The sequence below is a fragment of the Micromys minutus genome (genome assembly GCF_963924665.1).
Source record: "Micromys minutus genome assembly, chromosome: 30".
Taxonomy (NCBI): Eukaryota; Metazoa; Chordata; class Mammalia; order Rodentia; family Muridae; genus Micromys; species Micromys minutus.
The window spans coordinates 28,226,921-28,253,150 of NC_137965.1; the positions used below are offsets into that span (position 1 = coordinate 28,226,921).

Here is a 26,230-nt window from a genome sequence, read left to right on the forward strand (position 1 = left end):
ACTCTTTTGTCAGTGTGTTTATGAGACATTTCAGAATAAAATGTATTTTCTAACAAAACTATTAAACAGCTGAGAAGCTTTTTCAGAGAGTAGAACACCCAAATATGATGAAGTAACTGAGTTCATACCTCCCCCAAATAATATGAGTACATGTCTATAATCAACTGATCATATGGAGGGTAGCAGAGAGTAACAAGATTATTTGTACATCCTTTCTCTGTAGAAATCTAGACATATTTGGTCATAAAATGAAGAAATCCAGCAAGACTTTATTTCCAGTAGTCTACAGAAAGGAACAGATAGGTATTTTAGAGTTCAAGATGAGCCTGACATAGACAGCAACTAACAGTCATTTAATAGATATGATGTTATTAAGTAAACAAGCAAAGAAGTGAGCATTAAGTTATTAAAAATATAAATGTATAATTGCATAAATACATAAACTAATAGGATAAACTCTTCATAAGTAAATATATTGTTAGGAATCAACCCGGGATTCTGTTAAATTCATAGTTCCTGAATGCCATTCAACTGTACATACAAGAGACACACATGCACACAGTCACACACACAACACCATAAATACACATAATGATAAAAATAAAAGAAAACTGTGCTGCATTCTTATTAATCTCATCTATTCAGTTACTGAAGCAAGCTTTTCTATGCCCATTCTCTGACACTAATAATTGTACGCTGCCATACTCAAAAATTATGTCAGAAAAATAGCTACATTGGCCACATATAAAATAAAAGTAGCTTGGATATATTATATAATTAAGATGTTGTTCTTGAAATGTGTTTGGGTTGATAATAAAATAATGGGTTTTCATAATTGAAGACACCAGAAGGGGAAGATCTAGATTCTAATAGATATTCTCTTGAGGTAACATGATTTCTTATTTGTAAACAGTGTGTAAGGAATCAAACAATAAAATCGAAATAGTATATGGTTTGAGGAACTATACTTAATGAGTTGTGATGGCAAAAGATCTTACCTAATCCTAACACATTTTTCTAATCTAGTTCATCTATTTATATTAAAGAAATTAAATTTCATATTTTATTGAATCAGAATTGAAGTATAAAATTTACTGTACTAAATATGTGAATGTGTGTGATATATGTACACACACACACATATATATATACATTGTATAATATATATATACTATAATATAACATAATAAATACATATGATGCATTATATATAATATATACTGTATATTATATATTATATATAGAAATACCCTCCTGTGTGTTTTTATGCCATTAACCCAGATATAACTTTAAGAACTACCAGTATATTCTGGCTCTGCTGTTTGCCATTGAGGAGATAAATGGGAACCCCAACCTTTTACCCAACATATCCCTTGGATTTGATTTCTACAATGTCAGATTTATTGAGAAAGAAACACTTATTAATGCTGGTATTTGGCTCACAGCTCATGTGCATGGAGCAATGTTACCTAATTACAATTGTAGAAAGAGAAATTTAACTGCTGCACTGACAGGGATATCGTGGATAACATCTGCACAAATTGGGACTTTATTTCAACTCTTTAAATTTCCACAGGTGAGAAAATTTAGATTGTGGGAACTGAAAGGCTGTTAGTTTTTTTCATATTATAGTTGTCTTTAAACTGAAATAATGCTTAATCAATTATCCATACATCATTGCAGTTCCCTAAAAAATGGAGTTCCATTCAAAATTTTCTTTCATGGAAGAGAAAGGTTGGTGAAGTAAATAAAACAATGTACTCCCTTGATACTTACAAGCTTAATAGAAACTTTTATACAATGTAGTGGATAGAATGTTCCTTTAAATATTCTCTTGTTTTTATCTCTTGCTTCAGGGATAAAAATTTTTTTATGTTAATATTCCTCTTCTTTCTAATTTTCTTCAGATTACTTTTGGACCTTATAATCCTCTGTTGAGTGACCATAGTCAGTATTCTTCTCTATACCAGATGGCCCCCAAAGACACATCGCTTTCACTTGCCATGGTTTCTTTGATGGTTCATTTTAGGTGGACATGGGTTGGTCTCATCCTCCCTGATGACCACCGAGGAAATAAAATTCTATCAGACTTTAGAGAGGAGATGGAGAAAAAAGGTATTTGCATAGCTTTTGTAAAAATGATCCCAGCCACATGGACTTCATATTTTACCAAATTCTGGGAAAATATGGATGACACAAATGTAATAATTATTTATGGTGACATTGATTCTCTAGAAGGTGTAATGAGAAATATTGGGCAAAGGTTACTGACGTGGAATGTCTGGGTCATGAACTTTGAACAACATGTTACAGATATTGCTGATTATTTCCTGTTAGACTCATTCCATGGAAGCCTAATTTTTAAGCACAATTATAGAGAAAATTTTGAATTTACAAAATTCATTCAAACAGTAAATCCAAATAAATACCCAGAAGACATTTATCTTCCTAAGATGTGGAATTTTTTCTTCAAGTGCTCTTTTTCTAATCTTAATTGTCAAGTTTTGGAAAACTGTCAAACCAATGCCTCTTTGGATGTATTACCTAGTCACATATTTGATGTGTCCATGAGTGAAGAGAGCATTAGTATTTACAATGCTGTGTATGCTGTGGCTCACAGCCTCCATCAGATGAGAGTTCAACAACTTCAAATGCAGAATTATGAAAATGGAGAAGGGATGGATTTCTTTCCATGGCAGGTAATAAATGTTCTACTTTTATTTATTCTCAGCACTATGACATATTAGATTTGCAATTACAGTAAATTAGATATTGTAAAAATCAGTTTATCTTGTTCATAATCACAAAATTTTTGTGTTTCTTTTCTTACCTAAAAGTTAAGGTAGTTTCAAGTGTATGGTGTTGTAAAATGATGTGCATGATACATGGTTTAAAGATGTTTAGTCAACCTCAAGTTTATGTCTTCAATATCTTGTGGAAAAATCTTCTCATGTTAATAGTGGAAATTAAAAAATGCTTCATATATTTGTTACAAGAGAAGATAAAATGGGAACAATTAATAAAACAATTATGGTTGGTTTATATACAAATGATGCCTTTTAATGAATTTCTAAACATCACCATCACATCCTCCTTTGAGACTCTGTGCCTCTAAAAATATTCCAAAATGAATGGCTCTAGCTAGGTTTAAAAAAATGTTAATCTTTTCATAGATCAGTCGTCATTGATTGTTGGCTTGAGCTTGGTTCATAGTTTGCATTTAATGAAAAACAATAATTAAGAAGCAGAATAATATTCTAAATGCTCATGTTTTCACTTACTTATCATTAATGGAATTTTCAGTAATCAGAAATTAGGGATAATAATACACATTTCAAAACCAATGTATTTTTCTGCACCCATTGGCACAGTGTAATAAAAATATTTTTCTCTTTCAGCTAAACACTTTTCTGAAGGACATTGTGGTTAGAAACAACAGGAATTTAGATTGGAGACAGACAGTCGGTGCAGAATATGATATTATTAACCTTTGGAATTTACCAAAGGGTCTTGGACTAAAAGTAAAAATAGGATCCTTTTCTGCAAATGCTCCAAAGAACCAACAGTTGTCTTTGTCTGAGCAGATGATTCAATGGCCAGAAATATTTTCAGAGGTGGGTTATGTATTATTTAATGCTTTGTTCTTATATTATGAACACAATTATTTTTTTCTGAAATAATGGTGCTGGAGTTAAGATTCATTACACTTTTAAGATCAGTATACAATATCATAAAGTAATACTAATATAGTTTCTATTCAATTTCCTCGATTCAGGTCAATGGAAGTATATAGTGTTCAATAAGTTTCCAAGTATTAACTCATATGTTGATTTGGTTTACTCAATTTGTCTCAGACCCACTTTTATCTCCAATTTTTCTATTGTTGGGGTAGGGGGACAACCTTACCTTCTTACCAGACTCCACTACTTAGTTACATTTTTAGAGGTGTACCTCACACCTTTTGGTAGTGCCAACATGTCCTGTCGCTTTATTGTGAAGAAATTGTCTAGTTATGTTGGGAGCCTCTATTTTCTTTGCTCCTCCAATTTGCCTGAACCCAAGCTTGCCAGGAACCCCTCTACTCCTCCTAGCCTGTCAACCTACTAACACAAACATGTTTTCTTTACTAGCTTCTCAGGTAGAACCCCGAGTCTGGGATGACCAGAACCCCTCTGTTGCTTAACATTATTCTGCTGATGTCAGCCAATTTCTAGACCATACCAGGGCTCTTTTAAGGGGATTCTTGAGACAACTACAGCTTTTTTCCACATACAAGATTAATGGGATCCCAGGTGGAAGACAGATATTGTTGTTAAGCTCTATGCAAAAACCAACAAGGGTACCCAAAAAATACAATCAAAATTCAGACAAAATATATCTCAATTGATGTCACTTAACCTCAATGCTTTAAAGACTGATAGCTATGTGTAACCCTGAAATGAACTCACAATTGCCGCTTACAACCTGCCTTGTGATGTTGCCTAATAATCTTACCTCACCCTTTATCAGCCACCCTGACTGTGATGTTATCATGACTCCATACCTTTCCACTATCCTTCTTCATGGCATGGCAAACTGTCTTAAAACATCTGGGAAGCATTTTGTAGGAATTTGCTCCAAACCTTATCAATCTTGTTTCTATAGTCCTTCAACAACAGATAAAAAAATTTTAACCAAACTGTTAATCAGTTCCTGTTACAGGATTACAAGCCATTGTCCATAGAGGAGCCTGATGTAAACATTTGCTAGATGGACCCCGATAGCTAAAGTGAGCTCCACCCTCTAAAATGCCCCAAGACAGCAGAAAGTAGCTAATGAGACTCTCAGTGCCCCTTTCACCATAGGCTCCCCTCTTCTTTTCCTTCTTTTTATGATAAAAAGGGGGATGAATGGCATCACTAGGACAGCTGCTGCAAATTTTTTCTTTCTACCAAATGTACTTAATCTCTACCTATAATGTATACATATGTGTATTCCAGCATCTTGTCAAGTCCAGGTGCTCATTACTTCTAGAACCGCACCAGAGAAGCAACCTACAGATGCTTCAGCCTTCTCTTGCAGGCAATGATGCTTCTTTTGGACCTGTTCTTTCTGACCTATCCTCAGATGGTTCCACAGACCTTGGACAACAAGAAAACAGCCAATTCTAAGACTGGACAAACATCCCCATTCCCACTTTTCTAGACTCCTGAGAAATGTCATCCCAAAACAAGCATGATGCTGTTCCTGGTTCACCAAACACTGATTTTTCTTTTTTAATTAAACCAAAACAAGGGAATATTGTAATTCTGTAAACCCCACTCTTGAGTTACCTACAAACAGCCAGATATATCCTACCCCTCAGTTACCTAGCAATAGCCAGGTATGGTCCACCCGGGTATCCTGACATTATAAAAAGGGCTGCAAGCCACTTCCTCTTGGACTTATGCACCATAGTTCTCTCTCTTTCTCTCCCCCCTTGTCCTCCTCTTCCCCTTCCTTTCCACCTTCTCTCTCCACGTGCTCTTGGCCGTCCTCTACCCCTCTATTCCTCTCATCTCTCACTCTCTCTGTATTTCCACTACCCTCTTAACTACCCCATGATTTGAATAAACTCTATTCTGTAATATATATGTATATATTCTCTCTCTCTCTCTCTCTCTCTCTCTCTCTCTCTCTCTCTCTCTCTCTCTGTGTGTGTGTGTGTGTGTGTGTGTGTGTGTGTGTGTGTGTGTGTGTGTGCGTGCATTTGCTTCCATGACAATTATAAATCTTTTCAAACTGACCGTCAGGTTTCACAATAATGGGAGAAGTTAAGATGCTCAACCCAAATATCAGAAAGTAAAGTGTTCGTCTATATGGACAAAATAATCTATATCATGTTCCTAATCCCCAATGTTTTACAAATTTGTTCTTAACTCATTAAAATTCCAAAATTTTAATTCTGTAATTATTCCTGGACTAAAATTTAAACACATTTGCCTATTCGTGGCATTTCCTTTATTTTTAAAAATTTATTTCTTTAAAACTTTTATTGATTATTTTATTTACATTTCAAATGTTATTCCCCTTCCTGGTTTCCCCTCTGCAACAACCTTGTGGCATCTTCTCCCCCTGCATTTTTGAAAGTGTTTCAACCACACCCTCCACTTCTGCCTCTCTTCCCTAGAATTCCTGGAGGGACACCAATTCTTCATAAAGTCAAGGGGCTCCATCCTATTGATTCCAGTTAAGGCCATCCTCTCCTATATATGCAGTTGGAAAGATAGGTGGCTCCATGTGTACTCTTTAGTTTTTGGTTTACTCCATGGGATCTCAGGAATGTATGGTTGGTTGATTTTTTTTGTTTTTTCTATGGGGTTGCAATCCCATTCAGATCCTGCAGTCATTTTCCTAACTTCTCCATTGAGATCTTCATGGTTAATCAGATGGTTAGCTGCAACCATCTGCATCCATAACTGTATTGGTAAGGCTTTGGCAGACACTCTCAGGAGAAAGTTATATCAGGCTCCTGTCAGTGAGCACTCCTTGGCACCAGTAATAATGTCTGCATTTGATTGCTGCATATGGGATGGATCCTTGGGTGGGGTAGATTCTGGATGCCTTTTACTTCAGTGTCTGCTCCATTTTTTGTTGCTGTATTTTCCTTAGACAGGAGCAATTCTGGGTTAATACTTTTAAAATGGGTGGGTGGCCCCATCCTTCACCTGGGAACCCTGCCTAAATTCTGGATAAGGTTTCTTCAAATTCTTGAACCCTTGTTGTGGGTATTTCAGCTAATAGTACCCATGTTGGGTCCTGGGATTCTATTGCATAACATTAAAGAACTGTTTTTATGATTTTTTTCAAAAAAGCCTAAGCATTATATGCCATTCTTTTCATTCTTCTCAGATCCCTCAGTCTGTGTGCAGTGAAAGTTGTGGGCCTGGATTCAGGAAAGTAACCTTGGAGGGTAAAGCCATCTGCTGCTACAAGTGCACTCCTTGTGCAGACAATGAGATTTCTAATGGGACAGGTAAATGCTGGTTTATGGATAACTCTATTTCTACACTGGATAGCTCAATATGTTCACAAATTAAAAAGATCACATTATAAGTCAGATATAAATTTTTGATTACTTTTCTAAAGAATTTAAGTATCATGATTCAACATCATCCCCTGAAATAGGTCACCACAGGCATTACAAATCATACTTTATATACATCTTTAATACTATGCCAATATTGGTATTGGAAGACACAAATATTTTTCTTTGTATTTTTCAATGTTTTTTTCATTTCACTCTGCCATTTTGAATATATTAATAAATTATTAAATATTGTTTTTAAAATGTATATTTCAATGATTTTAAGAACCATATAAGGGTCCGACCTGTTGATTTTTCCTTGGGATTATTAACAATTCATTTATCATTTTCAGTTGTTTCATAATTTTATATATTGTGTTTTCATTGCATTCACCACATGCACACTACTCCCAGATTTTTTTCCCTATGCTTGCTGCCAAATTTGGTAATTTAACTGTCTAATACAGTTATTGATACTCATTTATATTTACTTGTATGCTTAAAGGTTGTTAACCAATCTTGTGCTGCACGCTGAAAAGTAATGCTGATTTTTCTTTCAGTAGCTAACAACCGCAAATAACCTTATTTTATGGGGGTGGATGGGTAACTTCATGGCTACCTCTAATATCTATGCTGAAATTGGTCTGGCATAAGCTTCCATGAATCTAACACATTTTCTCATTTGTTTTGAAAGTATGGCAACAATTTCTCTGTGTTTTGGAAACAATGCTATTTGTAGTCTTCTATAAACTGAAGGCTTGCTAACTTTCTCTTACAGAACCCTGTATTGTGTTACTGGAAACATTAGAAAAGATTAGGTGTTCTAGTCTTTTAGGGGGAGGTTTAACTCTAAGGGCTGACTTTAGGTTTTCAAATTCCATGTGACATCTGGTCTTCTCTCTCTCTCTCTCTCTCTCTCTCTCTCTCTCTCTCTCTCTCTCTCTCTGTCTGTCTCTCTGTCTCTGTCTCTCTGTCTCTGTCTCTCTCTGTCTCTCTGTCTCTGTCTCTGTCTCTGTCTCTCTCTCTCTTTCTCTTCTGCTGCTTTATCAAATCAGGATTAAAGCATTTGACTTTTTCTGTTCCAGTGTGATCTATGCCATGTGCTTCTATGCTTCCTGTTATTATGAAAATGTACAAATATTCTAAATCTATATGCCAACACCATAATTAATGAGTGTATATATTTATTTACAATTCAGTCATGTTCCTCACACTGAGACCACCCTACCATAGTTCTTTATCCTATTTTTTTTACCCCATCCTCATTTTCAAGAGGATGCTTCCCCAAGACCAGCACCCCCACTTTATGGAGCCTCTTGAGAATGAGAATTAGGAACATCACTCACTGAAGACAGACCACGCAGTCCTCTGCTATATATGTGTCTGGGTGCCTCTATCACTGGTGCTTTTCAAATGGAGTCACCTTTATCTTCTCCTTCTTCCATCCTTTACCTAATTCACTTGTAGGGGTTCCCAACAAAATTATAGTGTCTGGGTTTAAGTAGCTGCATCTGTCTCAGCCACCTATTGAATGGGCCTCTCAGAGGTTATCCATACCTGTGTCCTGTATGAAAGAACATCATAGTATCAATAATAAAGTTGGGCCTTGGTGTTGCTCTATGAGCTGGGTCTCCAGTTGGGTATTCCACTGGAATGCTTTTCCTTGGAGTTTTCTCCACTTTTATCAAAGCAGTTCTTCTATACAGGAATAAGTCTGTGTCATGTGGCTAAAATTTATTTGAGTTAACTTATTATTCACCCACTTAAGTTAGTTATTAGCTATAGAAGAACTCTGGTAGATTGCATGGTGATACTCACATAAACTTCATAAGATATCATTTACAAATGGTAATATTTTGATTATTTCTTGTCAAATCTGTTTACCCTGATATACTGTTGTTGCCTTATTGTTATATCTAGAACTTCAAGGATTATATTTAGTAGATAATCAGAGTGGGCATCCTTTTCTTGTTGCTTTATTAGTAGGATTGCTTCAATTATCTCTCCATGTAATTTGATGTTGGATGAAGGTTTGCTGTATGTTACTTTTAATGTGTAAGTGCCTTAAATTCCTGATCTCTAATACTTTTACCATGAAGGGATGTTTATTTTGTTAAATGCTTTTCAATCTTTCCACATTTCAAATCACCCTCAGTAACAAAAGCTTCTATATTCCTAAAAGGATCATGCATTAAGTTCCACTTAAAGCATTCTGATGCTTTCCAAATTAAAAATCTCAAAATCCACATTTTCCAACCGAAGACATCATCATCCGTATGATAGTTGAATCCTACTTTTGGTCCTAACTTATGTCTTAGTTATGGTTTTACTGCCTTGAACAAATACTTTAACAAAGTCAACTTTTATAAGAAAAAACTTTTCTTTGGGATTGGCTTACACATTCAGAGGTTCAGTAAAATATTTTCAAAGAAGGAATATGACAGACAGGCATGGTACAGGAGGAGGTGAGAGATCTACATTTTTACATATAACATTCTAAAAAAGATTGACTTCCAGTCTCCTAGAAGGAGGGTCATAAAGCCCAGAACAATAGTGACATAATTGCTTCAACAAGTGGATACTTTCAAATAGTGTCACTCTATGGGCCATGCCTAATTAAACTACCATACCTAAATATTGTAACTAATATAACTTGGAGCAAATATTAAAAGTTAATCGTAATACTTACAAAATTTTAAGGAAGTTTTAGAGCAGATTATTATAACTGTTTAAAAATTTCTCACATTTTTAAAAAATATTTTATCTATGCTTGGTGTAAATGCCATAAAATTGTATTATTGGGTGATTTTTGAGCACTATCCAATGTAATAGGTTCTACTCAATAAACTCAGCAGAGAATGAAAGTAATTTGTGAACACAAAGAATTTTAAAGAAAAAATAATGATTCACATATAAGAAAATTTTATATGTTTTGCAAAATTTCTTGCTCTAATCCAGATTTTCCATGTTTAAATTAAGAAATATATGTCAATTATGATTATTATCAGGGCCATCATAAGTTTTTGCAGTGTAATTTAGTATTCTAGTTATATTCAAAAGAGGTACAGCATTGTCATTAAATGCAGAGAAATATTGTAGGAAATGAGAAGAAGATATTTAGCTAGCACAATTTAAGTCACAATTAAGATTCTTAAGGATTTACTGAATGTTGATAGGTACCTGAAAAAATACAAAAATATTCTGTACACAGGTAGAACTTGAAAGTTGACACATTTTTCCACTAAATACATTCCCAGTTGTATATAAACTGGTTCAGCTGAATAGACTGAGTGGTTATTAAAATGAGAAATGTAAAGAACAGAGAATATTGAGTTCTGTATAAAAACTGAGGAAAGGGAAGGAGTGTAGTAATTAAAGAAGGATTGAATCAAATCCTATTATATATGAACATGAACAGAGAATGAAATATGTAAAGAACAAGGTGCAGTTTATAAATATAGAATTGTATGAACCACATTACTAATTACTTTTACCCTGAGAAAATAAAGTATCGTAATTTTGTGACAGTCTCTTTAATTAGAAATGTCTCAGAATGAAATAAATCACCTTAGTCTATATTTTTATTTTATGATAACCTACATTTCTGATAAGATGCAGAACAGTGTGAGAAGTGTCCAGAGAGTCATTATGCAAATAAGGAAAAAAACAACTGCTACCAAAAATCTGTGAGCTTTCTGGCCTATGAAGAACCCTTGGGGATGGCATTAGCCAGCACAGCTTTGTGTTTATCTGCACTCACAGCCTTCGTGATTGGCATCTTTGTGAAGCACAGAGACACTCCTATTGTCAAGGCCAATAACCGAGCTCTCAGCTACATTTTGCTCATCACACTCAAATTCTGTTTTCTATGTTCTTTGAACTTCATTGGTCAGCCGAACACAGCCACTTGCATCCTTCAGCAGACCACCTTTGGGGTTGCTTTCACTATGGCTCTATCCACTGTGTTAGCCAAAGCTATTACTGTGGTGCTTGCCTTTAAGGTCAGTTTCCCAGGGAGAATGGTAAGGTGGTTAATGATATCAAGGGGTCCAAACTACATCATTCCTATCTGCACCCTTATCCAACTTCTTCTTTGTGGAATATGGATGGCAACATCCCCACCATTCATTGACCAAGATGCTCAGACTGAACATGGACACATCATCATTTTGTGCAACAAGGGCTCAGCGCTGGCCTTCCACTGTGTCCTTGGATACCTCTGTTTCTTAGCCCTTGGGAGTTATACTATGGCTTTTTTGTCGAGAAATTTGCCTGATACTTTCAATGAATCCAAATTTCTGTCTTTCAGTATGCTGGTGTTCTTCTGTGTCTGGGTCACCTTTCTTCCTGTCTACCACAGCACTAAAGGAAAGGTCATGGTGGCTATGGAAGTATTTTCTATCTTGGCTTCAAGCACAGCACTCCTTGCCTTTATATTTGGTCCCAAGTGTTACATTATCATGTTGAGACCAGACAAGAATTCACTTAATCATATCAGGAAAAAGTCACATTCTAATAAGAAGAATTCCTTTAAAATATAGTTGAAAAAAGTTCAGGTTTTATGTTAACAGTTTCATGAAAAGGATCATTCATATATCAATATAAAACATGTTATGCAATTACAGTATGAATGAAAGTATATCAGGTTTTTTTTCATTACCCAAATTTATTATAGTGATATAGTATGAAACACATTTATTTTCCATGTTTGAAAACCACATCCCCCAGAAACAACTCACAGACTGTAGGAAGTCCAAGAAATAAAGAAAACAAAACAAAACAAAACAAAACAAAAAAATCTTTACACAACAAGAAAACTTTGACTATTTTCATGTTACATTTTGTTTTGCATGTACTTTGTGCTCATTGTAACTATTGGGTTTTCGATGCATACTGTCAAACCTTTTAAAAGATCAAGTACTGACTATTCATATAGATTTATGTAAAAATTATTTTAAAATCTGAAAAAAAAGTACTGACAAAAATGTATTGTATAATTTTATGCAAAAAATGCTTGAAATCTGTATATTTATCTTTGTTTTGTAAAATAAAAGTGTTAATAATAAAAAAAGAAAACCACATTCACTCTGCTTATCTTTTTATATAATCGTATTGTATTTAAATAAGTTGTTATAATCTGTGTCTAAAGTGTATATATAATGTGTAATATAATGTTTCAAGGTAGAACTTTCTGAGTCATGAAGAACATCTCTGCCACATGAATATGTTTTAGTATCAAATGTTGTGCCTAGTCTATATCTAATCTCCTCTGTGTTCTGTAAATGTTACTTATATTTTTGAAACTACAGTGTCTGTCCTCCCAAGGAGTTAATACTCTGTTCTGGAACATGAGTTCCTGAAAGAATGTACATCTATTAAAATATAAAATTCAAGAAGGTAAAAATTCTGTTGGCAATATATTTACAGATATAAAAATGTTTTTAGGTTATTTGTTTCAATCACCATTTGAAACTCTTTAGCTAGTTGTACAGACCAACCAGACAGCCACATGAAGAGGCTAAGTTACTTCCTGTTTTCTCTTATGTTGCATTCTCTTTAAAAAAAAACAGTTTATTGACTTGTTTTAAATTTAAAATCAGGTACCTTACTTCCACCCATCTTCCTATCCATTTTTACCATCAATTCTTGATGAAAAAAAAAAAAACAAAAAACAACAACAACCACAAAACATCTCTTTGTGGAATGAATAGTCCATCAGTATGCTCTAGTGCATACCATATTGTCCACATTTCTTTATTTATACATGTTTATTGTATTGATTTATTTATTTAGTCTGAGTTCTATGTCTTGTAGTACAATCTCCATATGGAATATTTACCAAGACTGATCAGCAATTCCATGCTCTTGCCCTGCCTTTTTAACTGACATCTGAAAGTTTAAATTCGTAGGTCTGGAATTTTCATGTATTCCAACTGATCATAAAGTAAATGTGTGAGATGTTCACAACAAACCTCAGGATATACCAATTACTGGGTAGATGATGAGCTTTATCCATAACTAAAAGAGAGTTCCTCATCTATATTGTGGCTACATTACCCAATGCTACAACCAGCAAAGGGCAGAGATAACACTCTGATTCTCATATCCTAATGGCTATTCAATCCATAATATGCAAATTCATGGCCAATTCTACTGGACATGGTCTTCAAATTGTTTTACCCAGGGAGAGATAGAGCTCTCCACCATTGACCATGCCCAGCATGGAAGGATCAAATGGTGGATTCATATTTTTTTACTGTTCTCTCTTTGTGACTTTTGAATACTCCCACAGTTTTATGTGGATATTCACATGTAACTAATTTTATGTGTGACTCAGGTGGAGCTATTTTGCCATGACTTCAATCACTGTGCCTAAAAAATAACCTAAAGTCTGTCCTATACTTGTCATAGAAGTCATGTATCTTGTATATTTTCTACTTGTCTTACCTACAGTTCTGACAACTATTTCATAGTAGCTCTGCATACATCTCACCTGGACATGAGCTTCATGTGCCAAGCCAACACCATTTTCCCCAATGATTTCTACAGTCTACTCTAAGTCTCACTTAAAATCTTTATTGTCTCCTGCCCATGATTTCAGTGCTTTTCTACCTTCAATTATGTTTAGAATTTTAAAATTTCAAAAAATCATGAATCTTGATCTGAGATATTCTGTGGTCTTTCCTATCTTAAATACTTCTTCAGTAATATTTCTATTTTCTGGAATACATCTTCTAAAGAGTCCATGTGGCTCATAGCAACAAATAGAAATTCTTGGATTCTCCTTGAATGTCCCTTTCAAGCCAAGTCTTCCCAAGTAATTACTAGCTGATTACAAACATTTACTTATGCTCTCTAAGCCAGGTCTGATATATTCTTATGATATATAGGTTCTACACTTCTGAGAACTTGTTCCTCCACTTCAAAGCCAAAATTTCACACTTCTTAAAGTTGTATTTGTGAACACCAGAAAATTCCAAATTGCCCAATTTCAGTGAGAGATTCTTTCTCAAAACTCTCATAAACAGTTACGATTTCCACTTGTTTTTAAGAAATCAAAAACACAACTTGGTGACAATACTCTCTGCTCAAGATCACTAACAAACTATTCACCTTCCTGCAGAATGAAATACCTGTGTATCTTTCACTTAGTGCATGGATAAATTTAAATAAGAGTAGAGGAATTCACTCCAAGTCTGAAACATTAAAATTTGCATAAGAAAAGATGGGAAATATACTTGAAATTTCAGATATAAACTCTCTGAAAAAGATTTACCTATTAATTAATGATCTTTAAAACTCCACCAAATGAGACTTCATAAAATTAGTTTATACACAGCAAAGAAAACTGTTCCCATAATGACTAAGAATCCTACAAAATGAGAGAAAATAATTTCAAAGTGTATGTTTCAGAGTGTTTCATATTTGGAATATAAAATGACATAAACTTGTTCATCAATAAGTACTATAATTAACTAGATTGACCATTCTAAAATGAAGAAACATAAGGCCAATAAGTATTTTTTGCATTATTAAACATCATTAACTAGCAGAGAAAACTAAATAAATACTAAATATTCCATTTTATCACAGTAGAAATGTCTACTTTAAAGACATGACTGAGAACCCATTGAAAGGAACCTGTTGGTATATCAGGATACTCATCCAGCTCTGATAGACTTAATGACTATACAGTTACTATGGAAACGTTAGTGACAGTTCATAATAATATTACAAAAGTATCAGGAGAGTTATCATTTCTTGGAGCACAGCCAAAGTATTCTTCATTTAACATAGGGATATTTACTTATCTCTGGTTTTGTAAAATATTTCTAGTCACAAAGCTAGGAATCAGTGCCCACGCTTGTATTAATAAAAAGTAAATACACAAGAAATCTGTATTATATATAAACAATGAAAATTTTGTTAAACTTTTAAAAATCAAGTTTTATTACCTGTTGTCAGGACTCAGTATTTTACCCCATATATCACAATGTTTGTTTGAGACCATCCCAGCTGCACAACAGATCCAATTAATGGCTTTGTTATATTTCATAATACCCATTAAAGTACAGACAATACGACAAAACTCTATCCTGTATCCTGGGCCCCATATTCTGTCTCATTCACTTTTAGGATGAACTCTGCATTCCAGAAGGCCACATTAAATTTAAGGATTTCCTAGGAACCACTGGCAACTAAAATTCCAGAGGAAATTTAGGCCAAAACAAATATATTGGAGACACCCAACTGGACCTGAAGATTCACTGTTTGCCCAAACCGTGTGCTATGAAGGCAAGAGAACAAGCAAAGAAATAAAAAGCAAATAATAATAATAATAATAATAATAATAATAATAATAATAATAAAAGATAGACATTACTAAAGAAAAATGGAAGCAACTTAGATATTCTTCAACTTAAGAATGGGCATAGGAGGAAGGACTGAAAGAGTCAAGGGGATTTTCCACCCCATGGGAGGAGTAACACTGTCAGCCAACCGGATCCCCAGGAGATACGAGGGACTGAGCCACCAACCATGGATTACACATGGAGCATCCTATGGTTCCAGCAGCATGTGTAGCAGAGAATGGCCTTGTCCAGCATAGGCAGGAGGAGGGTAAATTGGCCCTATGGAAAATCCATAACCCACTTTGAGGAAATGCCAGGTTGGGGAGATGGGAAGAGGTGGGTTGGTAGGGAAGTACTCTCATGGAAGCAGGGGAAGAAGAACTGGATAGGGGAAAAACAGGAAAAGATAAAAATTTAAATGTAAGTAAAGAGAATATCCAATAAAAAAAGATAAAGAAAGTGTAATTTATTATCACAATGGAAAACTATTCAGGTATTAAAAACAAACACATCAATAAATTTTCAGCCAAATCAGTGGAACTTGTTCATATCATCCTAGTGAAGAAACTCAGATCAAAAATGACATGCATGGTACATACCAAATGTTCAAAACAAAGGAAAAAATGCTAAAGGCAGTAAGGAAAAAAGGACAAATAACATATAAAGACAGTTCAATCAGAATTACACCATAATTCTGAGTAGAATATATGAAAGCTAGAAGATCCTGTACAAACATCATACAAACTCTAGGAGAACAGAAATGCCAGCCCATGTTACTATATTCAGCATAACTCTGAATTACCATACATAGAAAGACCAAGTAATTCTAGGACAAAACCAAATTTACACAATACCTGTTCAGAAATTCAGCACTAAAAAGTATAAAAATGAAAAACCCAAGACAAGGAGGGAAACTACACCTTAGGAAAGCAAATAATAATAATAATAATAATAATAGTAATAGTAATAATAATAATAATAATAATAATAATAATAATAATAATAATGCAAGAAAACCAAAAGAAGAAAGATAGACATACACAATTCTACTTCTAACAACAAAAATAAGAGGAAACAACAATCTCTATTCTTAATCATGGTTAATACCAGTGCACTCAATTCCCCAATAAAGAGATATAGACTATTAGACTGGATACATAGACAGGATCCAGCATTTTGCTTCATACAGGAAACTTATCTCAGCAACCAAGACAAGCACTACCTCAAAATAAAAGGCTGGAATAAAACTTCCAAGCAAATGATTCCAAGAAACAAGCTGGGGTAGCCATTTTAATATCAAATAATATAGATTTTCAATCAAAAGTTATAAAAAAGATAAGAAAGGACACTTTTCACTCATCACAGGAAAAATCTATCGAGATGAATTCTCAATCCTAAACTTCTATGCTCCAATACAAGAGCAACCCCATTCATAAAGGAAACCCTACTAAAGATCAAAGCATATATTGTACCACACACAATAATAGTGGAAGACTTCAACACCCCTCTGCCAACAATAGACAGTCCAGAGGAGCAGAAAATGAACAGAGACACAGTGGAACTATCAGACATTATGAAGCAATTGGAATGAACTGACATCTACAGAATATTTCATTCTAAAACAAAAGAATATACCTTCTTCTCAGCAACGCATGATACCTTCTCCAAAATAGAGCATATAAACTGGTCATTAAAAAAGCCTCAACAGATATAAGAAGATTGCAATACTCCTATGGACCCTATCAGATCTCCATGTACTAAGATAGTCTTTAATTATAACAAAGACAACAAAAGTCCCACATATGCACGGAGGCTGAACAACGATCTACTCAGTGTAAACTCAGAGCAAAAATCAACCAAGTTAAAAAAAAAAAAGAACTATACAAAGAATCAACCAAAGAAGAAGCCTTTTTTTTTTTTTTTTTTTTTTTTTTTTTTTTTTTTTTTTGGAGCAAATCAACAAGATTGATAACCCTTAGTCAGATTAGGTGTGGACACAGAGACAATATCCAAATTATCAATATCTGAAATAAAGAGGGAGACAAAACAACAGAAACTGAGGAAATTCAAAAAACATCAGGACCTACTAAAAAAGCCTATACTCAAAAAAATAGAAAATCTGGAGAAAGTGGACAAATTTTTAGAGAGATACCAGATACCGAAGTTATATTAGAATCAGCAAACCATATAAAGAGACATATAATGCCTAAAGAAATATAAGCAGTTGTCAAAAGCCTCCCAAGCAAAGAAACCCAGGACAAGTGGCTGGATATAAAATTAACTCAAACAAATCAGTAGACTTCCTCTACTCAAAGAATAATCATACTGACAAAGAAATTAAGGAGAAGATACCCTTCGCAATAGTCACAAGCAATATCAAATACTATGGAGTGACCATAAGTTTACAAGTGTAAAATCTTTATGACGTGAGTTCAAATCTTTGAAGAAGGAAATTGAAAATCTCAGAAGATGGAAAGATCTCCCATGCTTATGAATTAAAAGGATCAATATTGTAGAAATGGCCATATAGGCAGAGCAGAGCCCAGCCCATCTGCCACCCGGAAGGGCAGCTCATAAAGGCTGAACAACTGGTGAGTGGGAGACCTAGGCTGCAGGGGAGCAGAGGGATCTCTGCGGAGTGCACACGGAAAGTGCACCCCCTGCCATGCCCTACCCTGCCTTGCCTGATCCAGTGAACAGGAACAGAAATTTAGAACTTCTGTTTCCACCCGGCAGTGACTTCAGGACGCAGAGCTGAGCCTGACCCATCTGCCACTCGGAACGGCGGCTCGTAGAGGCTGAGCAACTGGTGGGTGGGAGACCTGGGCTGCCGGGGAGCAGAGAGATCTCTGCAGAGTGCACACGGAAAGTGCACCCCCTGCCTTGCCCTGCCCTGCCCTGCCTGAGCCAGCGACCAGGAACTTCTGTTCCCACCTGACGATTGTGAGGCATAGAAGAGGGCTCAGCCCATCTGCCACCTGGACCAGTGGAGATCCAGGGACACAGACCAGATACAAAGGAAAGGCAAGAACATATCACTGAAAACAAAATGGCAAGAGGAAAGCGAAAGAGTATATTTCAAGGAAACCAAGACAATCTAGCAACACCAGAACCCAGCTCTCCCATAACAGCAAACATGGGAATTCCAAACACTCCAGAAAAAGAAGACACAGACCTGAAATCATACCTCAAGATGCTGATAGAGATACTTAAACAAGAACAGGAGGAAAGGCAAAAAGACTTAGAAGCTTTTAAATAAGAAACAAGAAAAACACTCAAAGAACTCAAAGAACTAGAGGAAAACAGAACAAAGAAATAAAGGAATGGAAGAGGGAAAATTAAAACAGAAATTGACACAATAAAGAAAACGCTAAAAGAGATAACCCTAGAGGCAGAACACCAAAAAAGAAATCAGGAGTCACAGAGGCAAGCATTTCCAAAAGATTACAAGAGATCAAAGAGAGAATCTCGGGGGCAGAAGACAACATTGCAAACATAGACAAAACAGCCAGAGAAGATGCAAAAAACAAAAAGCTCCTAACACAAAATGTCCAGGAAATCGAAGACACAATGAGAAGAACAAACCTAAGGATAATAGGAATAGAAGAGGGAGAAGAGTATCAACTAAGAGGCACAGTAAATATCTTCAACAAAATCGTAGAAGAAAACTTTCCTACCCTCAAGAATGAGATGACCACGAGCAAAAAAGAAGCCTTCAGAACTCCAAATAGGTTGGACCAGAAAAGAAATACCTCCCGACACATAATAGTAAAAACATCAAGTGCCCAAAGCAAAGAAAGAATACTAAAAGCAGTAAGGGAAAACAGGTCAGGTAACATATAAAGGCAGTCCAATCAAACTCACACCGATTTCTCAACAGAAACTAGGAAAGGTAGAAGAGCCTGGACAGACATCATGCAAACCCTAAGAGAGCACAAGTGCCAGCCCAAGCTGCTATACCCAGCAAAGCTATCAATCACCATCGATGGAGAGATGAAGATATTTCAATACAAATCAAAATTTACACAAAATCTGACCACAAACCCAGCACTACAACGAATTATAGGTTGAAAACCCTATAAAATGAGGGAAAATACAGCATAGTAAAAACAAGAAAACTCCTAAACAAGAAAACTAAAAGAAAAAAAAAAAACGCAGACACAACTCAACCCACAAAAGCAATAATGGCAGGAAACAGAAACAACTACTCCTTGATATCTATTAACATAAATGGACTCAACTCCCCAATAAAGAGACATAGACTATCAGACTGGATACATAAACAAAATCCAGCATTTTGCTGCATAAAGGAAACTAATCTCAGAGACAGAGACAGACACTATCTCAGAGTAAAAGGGTGGGAAAAAAAAACTTCCAAGCAAACAGCTCCAAGAAGGAAGCTGGAGTGGCTATTCTAATATCGAATAAAGTAAATTTCCAACCAAAAGTTATCAAAAAAAGATAAGGAAGGACACTTTTTACTCATTACCGGGGAAATCTGTCAGGAGGAAATATCAATCCTTAACATATATGCTCCAAATAAAAAAGCACCCACATTCATAAAAGAAACCCTACTAAAGCTCAAAAAATACATTTCACCCCACACAATAATAGTGGGAGACTTTAATACCCCATTCTCACCAATGGACAGATCATGGAAACAGAAACTGAACAAGGACACTGCAAAACTACCATAGACTTTGAACCAACTAGAATTAATAGATATATACAGAACATACTATCCCAAAGTAAAAGAATACACCTTCTTCTCACCACCCCATGGCACCTTCTCGAAAATTGACCACATAATTGGACACAGAACGAGCCTCCATCGATATAAGAAGATTGAATTTCTCCCATGCATCCTCTCAGATCACCATGGTCTACTGCTGGTCTTTAACAACAACACAGACAACAAAAAGCCCACATACATATGGAAACTTAACAATGCTCTGTTAAAGGATAGCAGGGTGAAAGAAGAAATAAAGAAAGAAATTAAGGATTTTCTAGAATTCAACAAAAATGAAAACACAACATACCCAAATTTATGGGATGCAATGAAAGCAGTATTGAGAGGAAAACTCATAGCCCTAAGTGCTTCCACAAAGAAACTGGATAGAGCTTACATCAGTAACCTGACAGCACAGCTAAAAGCCCTAGAACGAAAGGAAGTAGATATACCCAAGAAGAGTAGATGGCAAGAAATAATCAAAATTAGGGCGAAAATAGACCAAATAGAAACAAAAAGAACCATTGAAAAAATCAACAAAACAAAGAGTTAGTTCTTTCCGAAAATCAACAAGATTGATAAAACCCTAGCCAGAAAAACTTGAGGGCAAAGAGAGATTATCCAAATTAAGAAAATCAGAAAGGAAAGTGGCGACATAACAACTAAAACTGAGGAAATTCAAGAAATCATCAGATCCTACTACAAAAACTTATACTCCACAAAATTGGAAAATCTGGAGGAAATGGACAAATTCTTAGACAGATACAAGATCCCAAATTTAAACCAGGACAAAGTAAACCATCTAAATAACCCTTTTACACCTAAAGAAATAGAAGAAGTCATCAAATGCCTCCCAACCCAAAAAACCCCAGGTCCAGATGGGTTCAGTGCAGAATTTTATCAGATATTTATTGGGAATATAACACCAATACTCTCCAAAATATTCCAAAAGATAGAATCAGATAGAATATTACCCAACTCATTTTTTGAGGCTACAATAACCCTCGTACCTAAACCACACAAAGACCCTACAAGGAAAGAGAACTTCAGACCAATCTCACTTATGAACATTGATGCAAAAATACTCAACAAAATCCTCGCAAACCAAATCCAAGAACACATCAAAACAATCATTCATCATGACCAAGTAGGCTTCATCCCTGGGATGCAGGGATGGTTTAACATGAGGAAATCCATCAATGTAATCCACCATATAAACAAACTCAAAGATCAAAATCACATGGTCATCTCACTAGAGGCTGAGAAAGCATTCGAAAAAATCCAACACCCCTTCATGTTAAAAGTCCTGGAAAGAACAGGAATCCAAGATTCATACTTAAACAAAATAAAAGCAATATACAGCAAACCAACAGTCAACATCAAACTTAATGGCAAAACCTTGAAGCAATCCCACTAAAATCAGGGATTCGACAAGGCTGCCCACTCTCTCCCTACCTATTCAACAAGTAATGGAAGTCCTGCCTGGAGCAATTAGACAGCAACAGGAGATCAAGGGGATACAAATCAGAAAGGAAGAGATAAAAACATCACTCTTTGCCGATGACATGATAGTGTACTTGAGTGAACCCAAAAATTCCACCAGAGAACTCCTACAGTTGATAAACAAGTTCAGCAAAGTGGCTGGATACAAAATTAGCTCAAACAAATCAGTAGCCTTCTTATACTCAAAGGACAAACATGTGGAGAAAGAAATTAAGGAAAAGGTACCCTTCACAATCGTCACAAAATCTATGAAATACCTTGGTGTGACTCTAACTAAGCAAGTGCAGGACCTGTATGACAAAAACTTCAAACCTCTAAAGAAAGAAATTAAGGAGGATCTCAGAAAATGGAAAGATCTCCCATGTTCATGGATTGGAAAAATCAACATCTTAAAAATGGCCATCCTACCAAAGCAATCTACAGATTCAATGCAATCCCCATCAAAATTCCAAAACAGTTCTTCATGGAATTGGAATGATCAATGTGCAATTTCATATGGAATAACAAAAGACCTAGAATAGCGAAATCCATCCTCAACAACAAAAAAACATCTGCAGGAATCACTATTTCTTACATCAAACTATATTACAAGGCAATTGTGCTGAAAACTGCATGGTACTGGTACAGAAATAGGCATGTGGAACAATGGAATAGAATAGAATATCCAGAAATGAGCCCTCATGTATATGGTCACCTGATTTGTGATAAAGGAGCTGTAAACATTCAATGGAAAAAGGACAGCCTATTCAACAAATGGTGCTGGTCCAACTGGCACTCAGCATGCAAAAGAATGAAAATATACCCTTTCTTGTCTCCTTGTACCAAGCTCAAGTGTAAGTGGATCAAAGATCTCCACATTAAACCAGATACACTGAAACTATTAGATGAGAAAGTAGGGAAAACCTTAGAACACATAGGCACAGGAGAAAATTTCCTGAACAAAACACCAATGGCTCAAGCTCTAAGGTCAAAGATTAACAAATGGGACTTAATGAGATTGCAAAGTTTCTGTAAGGGTAAGGACATCATCAAGAAAACAAAACGACAACCCACAGAATGGGAAAAGATCTTTACCAACACCACATAAGATAGAGGCCTAATATTCAAGGTGTAAAAAGGAACTCAAAAAGCTAGACACAAGAAAATCAAATAACCCTATTAAAAGTGGGGTACAGAGCTAAACTAAACCTTTTCAGTTGAGGAACACAGAATGGCTGAGAAACATCTGAGGAAGTGCTCCACATCTTTAACCATCAGGGAAATGCCAATCAAAACAACCCTGAGATTCCACTTCACACCAATCAGATTTGCCAAGATCCAAAACTCAGATGATAGTAGATGCTGGAGAGGCTGTGGAGAAAAAGGAACACTTCTCCACTGTTGGTGTGGTTGCAAGCTAATACAACCACTCTGGAAATCTGTCTGGCGATACCTCAGAAAATTGGGTATAGTACTACCTGAAGACCCAGCTATTCCACTTCTGGGCATATACCCCAGAGACACTTTAATACACAACAAAGATACATGAACCACAATGTTCATAGCGGCTCTATTTATAATAGCCAGAAGCAGGAAGGAACCCAGATGTCCTTCAGTAGATGAATGGATACAAAAATTGTGGTACATATACACAATGGGATACTACTCGGCCACCAGAAACAATGACTTAACCAAATTCTTAAGAAAATGGCTGCATCTAGAGAATATCATCCTGAGTGAGATAACCCAGTCACAAAAGAACAGACATAATATGCAGTCACTGATAGTGGGATGCTAACCACAGAGGCTTTCACTCCCCCAGAAACAACTCACAGACTGTATGAAGTCCAGGAAATAAAGAAAACAAAAACTATACATATGTTCACAAAACAAGAAGACTTTGACTATTTCCATGTTGCGTTTTGTTTTACATGTACTTTACGCTTATTGTAACTATTAGGTTTTCAATGCATACTGTCAAGCCCTTGAAAAAAATCAAGTACTGACTAAAAAATATATTCACATGGTTTTATGTAAAATTTATTTTAATGTCTGAAAAAATAGTACTGACAAAAATGTATAATTTTAAGCAAAAAAAATTACCCGTTATATATTAAGATGCATAATTGGAGAGATTAACATTTGGAAAATCAAAAATACAAAAGAAGTCTCCTATGCCTTTTGTTCCCTTTGAACTGCCAATAAACTAACATTATAATCTTAAAATAATAATAATAATAATATTTCCTACCTTGGAAACATTTTTTATAGAATGAGAAAATTGCTTTGCAAGTGAGGACTGTTTCTTAATTTCTACATTAAGGATTAAAGAATAAGGATAAATAAATTCTTTTAAAACTTCTAAAAAAATGTAAGATGTCTTGGTATAACTCTAAACAAGCAAGTGATAGACATGTATGAAAAATAGTTTAAGTGTCTGAAGAAAGAAACAGAAGAAGTTATCAGAAGTTGTAAAATTTAAAATGCTCATTGCTTGGTAGATTAACATTGTAAAACTGGACATTTACCAAAGGCAATTTGGAGATTCAATGGAAATCCAACCAAAATTCTAACGTTATCCTTTAGAGTCCTAAAAAGAACAATTCTCAACTTCATTATGGAAAAAAAACCCAGGGTACTAAAACAATCCTGTACAAAAAGGAATTTCTAGATGCATAACAAACACTGATTTCAAGTTGTACTATGGGCTAGTGCTAATAAAATTATGCAGTAATGTCATGAAATTTGACAGTTTAATCAATGGAATCAAACTGAAGTTTCAAAAAATAAAAAACTATACACATTTGATTTCTGACAAAGAAGACAAAACTACAGTGTAAAGAAAGGTAAGTGCCTTCAATAAATGTTGCTGGACTAACTGGGTATCTCCATGTAGAAGAATGAAAATAGATCAATATTCATTTCCTTGCACAAAAATTAAGTCCACTTGTATCAAAGACTGCATCTTGAACACTGCCACACGAAAGAAAGTGGGGAACTGCCTTAAACACTTTGCCACAGAAAGCTACTTTCTAAACAGAAGTACAATAGCATGCAATAAACAAACAGTTTCTTCTGCAGATAACCTTTATTGTACAGCACTTTGAGCAGGGGGCTTCTTGAGCAGGAAACTTCTCTCTGAGCCGGGAACTCCCTACCAAGTTCTACTGTCTAGGTGACCTCTTACGCGCAGTCCCCCACGAGTGAACTCTCTGTCCAGTCTCTGTCCACACGGGACCTCCCGCAATCTCTTTTACCGAGTCTCTCTCCACGTGGTACCTCTCCGCCATCCCTCCACGTGGGGTCTCTCGCAATCTCTCCACTGTCTTCCTCTTCTCCTCATGTGGGGGAGAAAATGCACTGCTATATATGCCTAGGAGACTCGTGTTGCTACCTGATTGGTGCATCCTCCTGTAGCTCAATCACGTGCCCCAAGGGTGGGCTGTGACTTATGTGGTGCATGCACATTAAGTCTCTTGGCTGGGCAACAGTTCTGTTTGCTGAGTTCTCGGCGGGAAGCCGGCGCCATGTTTGGGTGCAGCACAAATGGCTCCCTACACAGAGTGGTTGTACCAGCTTAAAATCTTAACCAACAGTGGAAAAATGTTGCTCTTTCAACACATCTTCACCAGCATCTGCTGTCATTTGAGTTTTTGACCTTAGCCATTTTGACAGGTGGGAAATAGAATCTAAGGGTTGTTTTGATTTTCATTTTCCTGATGACTGGGGGTGGTGAGCATTTCTTTGGATGCTTCTTATCCACTTTGTATTCCTCAGTTGAGAATTTGTTTAGCTCTGTACCTCATTTTAATAGTATTGCTTGATTCTCTGATGTCTAATTTTTTGAGTTCTTTGTATATGTTGGATATTAGCCCCCTATGAGATGTAGGATTGGTAAAGATCTTTTCCCAATCTGTTTGTTGACTTTTTTTCTTGAGAGTGTCCTTACTCCTACAGAAGTTTGGCAGTTTTATGAGGTCCTATTTGTTGATTCATGTTCTTAGAACATAAGCCATTGGTATTCTGTTCAGAAAATTTCCACCTGTGACTATGTGTTTTAAACTTTTCCCCACTTTCTGTTCTATTAGTTTCAATGTACCTGGTTTTATGTGGAGGTCTTTGATACACTCAGATATGAACTTTGTAGAAGAAGAAAAGAATGGATTGATTTGCATACTTCTTCATACTGACTGCCTATTGAAACAACACCATATGTTGAACAGGCTGTACTTTTTCTACTGAATGTTTTTAGCTCCCTTTTCAAGATCAAGTGACAATAGGTGTGTAGATTCATATCTGGGACCTAAATTCTGTTCCATTGATCTATATGCCTGTCTCTGTACATACCATGCAGTTTTATCATGATCAATTTGTAATAAAGCTTCAGGTCAGGGATGGTGATTTCCCAGGAAGTTTTTTTTTTTTTTTTTTTTTTTTTTTTTTTTTATTGTTGAGAATATTTTTCACTATCCTAGGTTTTTGTTATTGCAAAAGATTTTGAGAATTGCTCTTTTTAACTATAAGAAGAATTAAGTTGGAATTTTAATGGGGATTGCATTGAATCTGTAGATTGCTTTAGAAAAAAATGGAAGTTTTTACAGTGCTGATCCTTCAAACCAATGA

At 35.5% G+C, this 26,230-nt stretch overlaps 1 protein-coding gene across 1 annotated transcript in view; it reads left to right on the top strand.

The window, feature by feature from the left end:
* LOC308439598 (vomeronasal type-2 receptor 116-like) overlaps window positions 1–11,590 on the top strand; it is a gene marked incomplete at both ends in the record, with an annotated part of 29,076 nt that extends 17,486 nt beyond the window's left edge. The window contains 6 exon segments of the mRNA XM_080941476.1: window positions 1,282–1,576; window positions 1,908–2,699; window positions 3,399–3,614; window positions 6,871–6,994; window positions 10,658–11,568; window positions 11,570–11,590. Of these exon segments, the coding sequence (XP_080797602.1) occupies window positions 1,282–1,576; window positions 1,908–2,699; window positions 3,399–3,614; window positions 6,871–6,994; window positions 10,658–11,568; window positions 11,570–11,590 (2,359 nt within the window).
* Window positions 11,591–26,230: the final 14,640 nt, after the last annotated feature.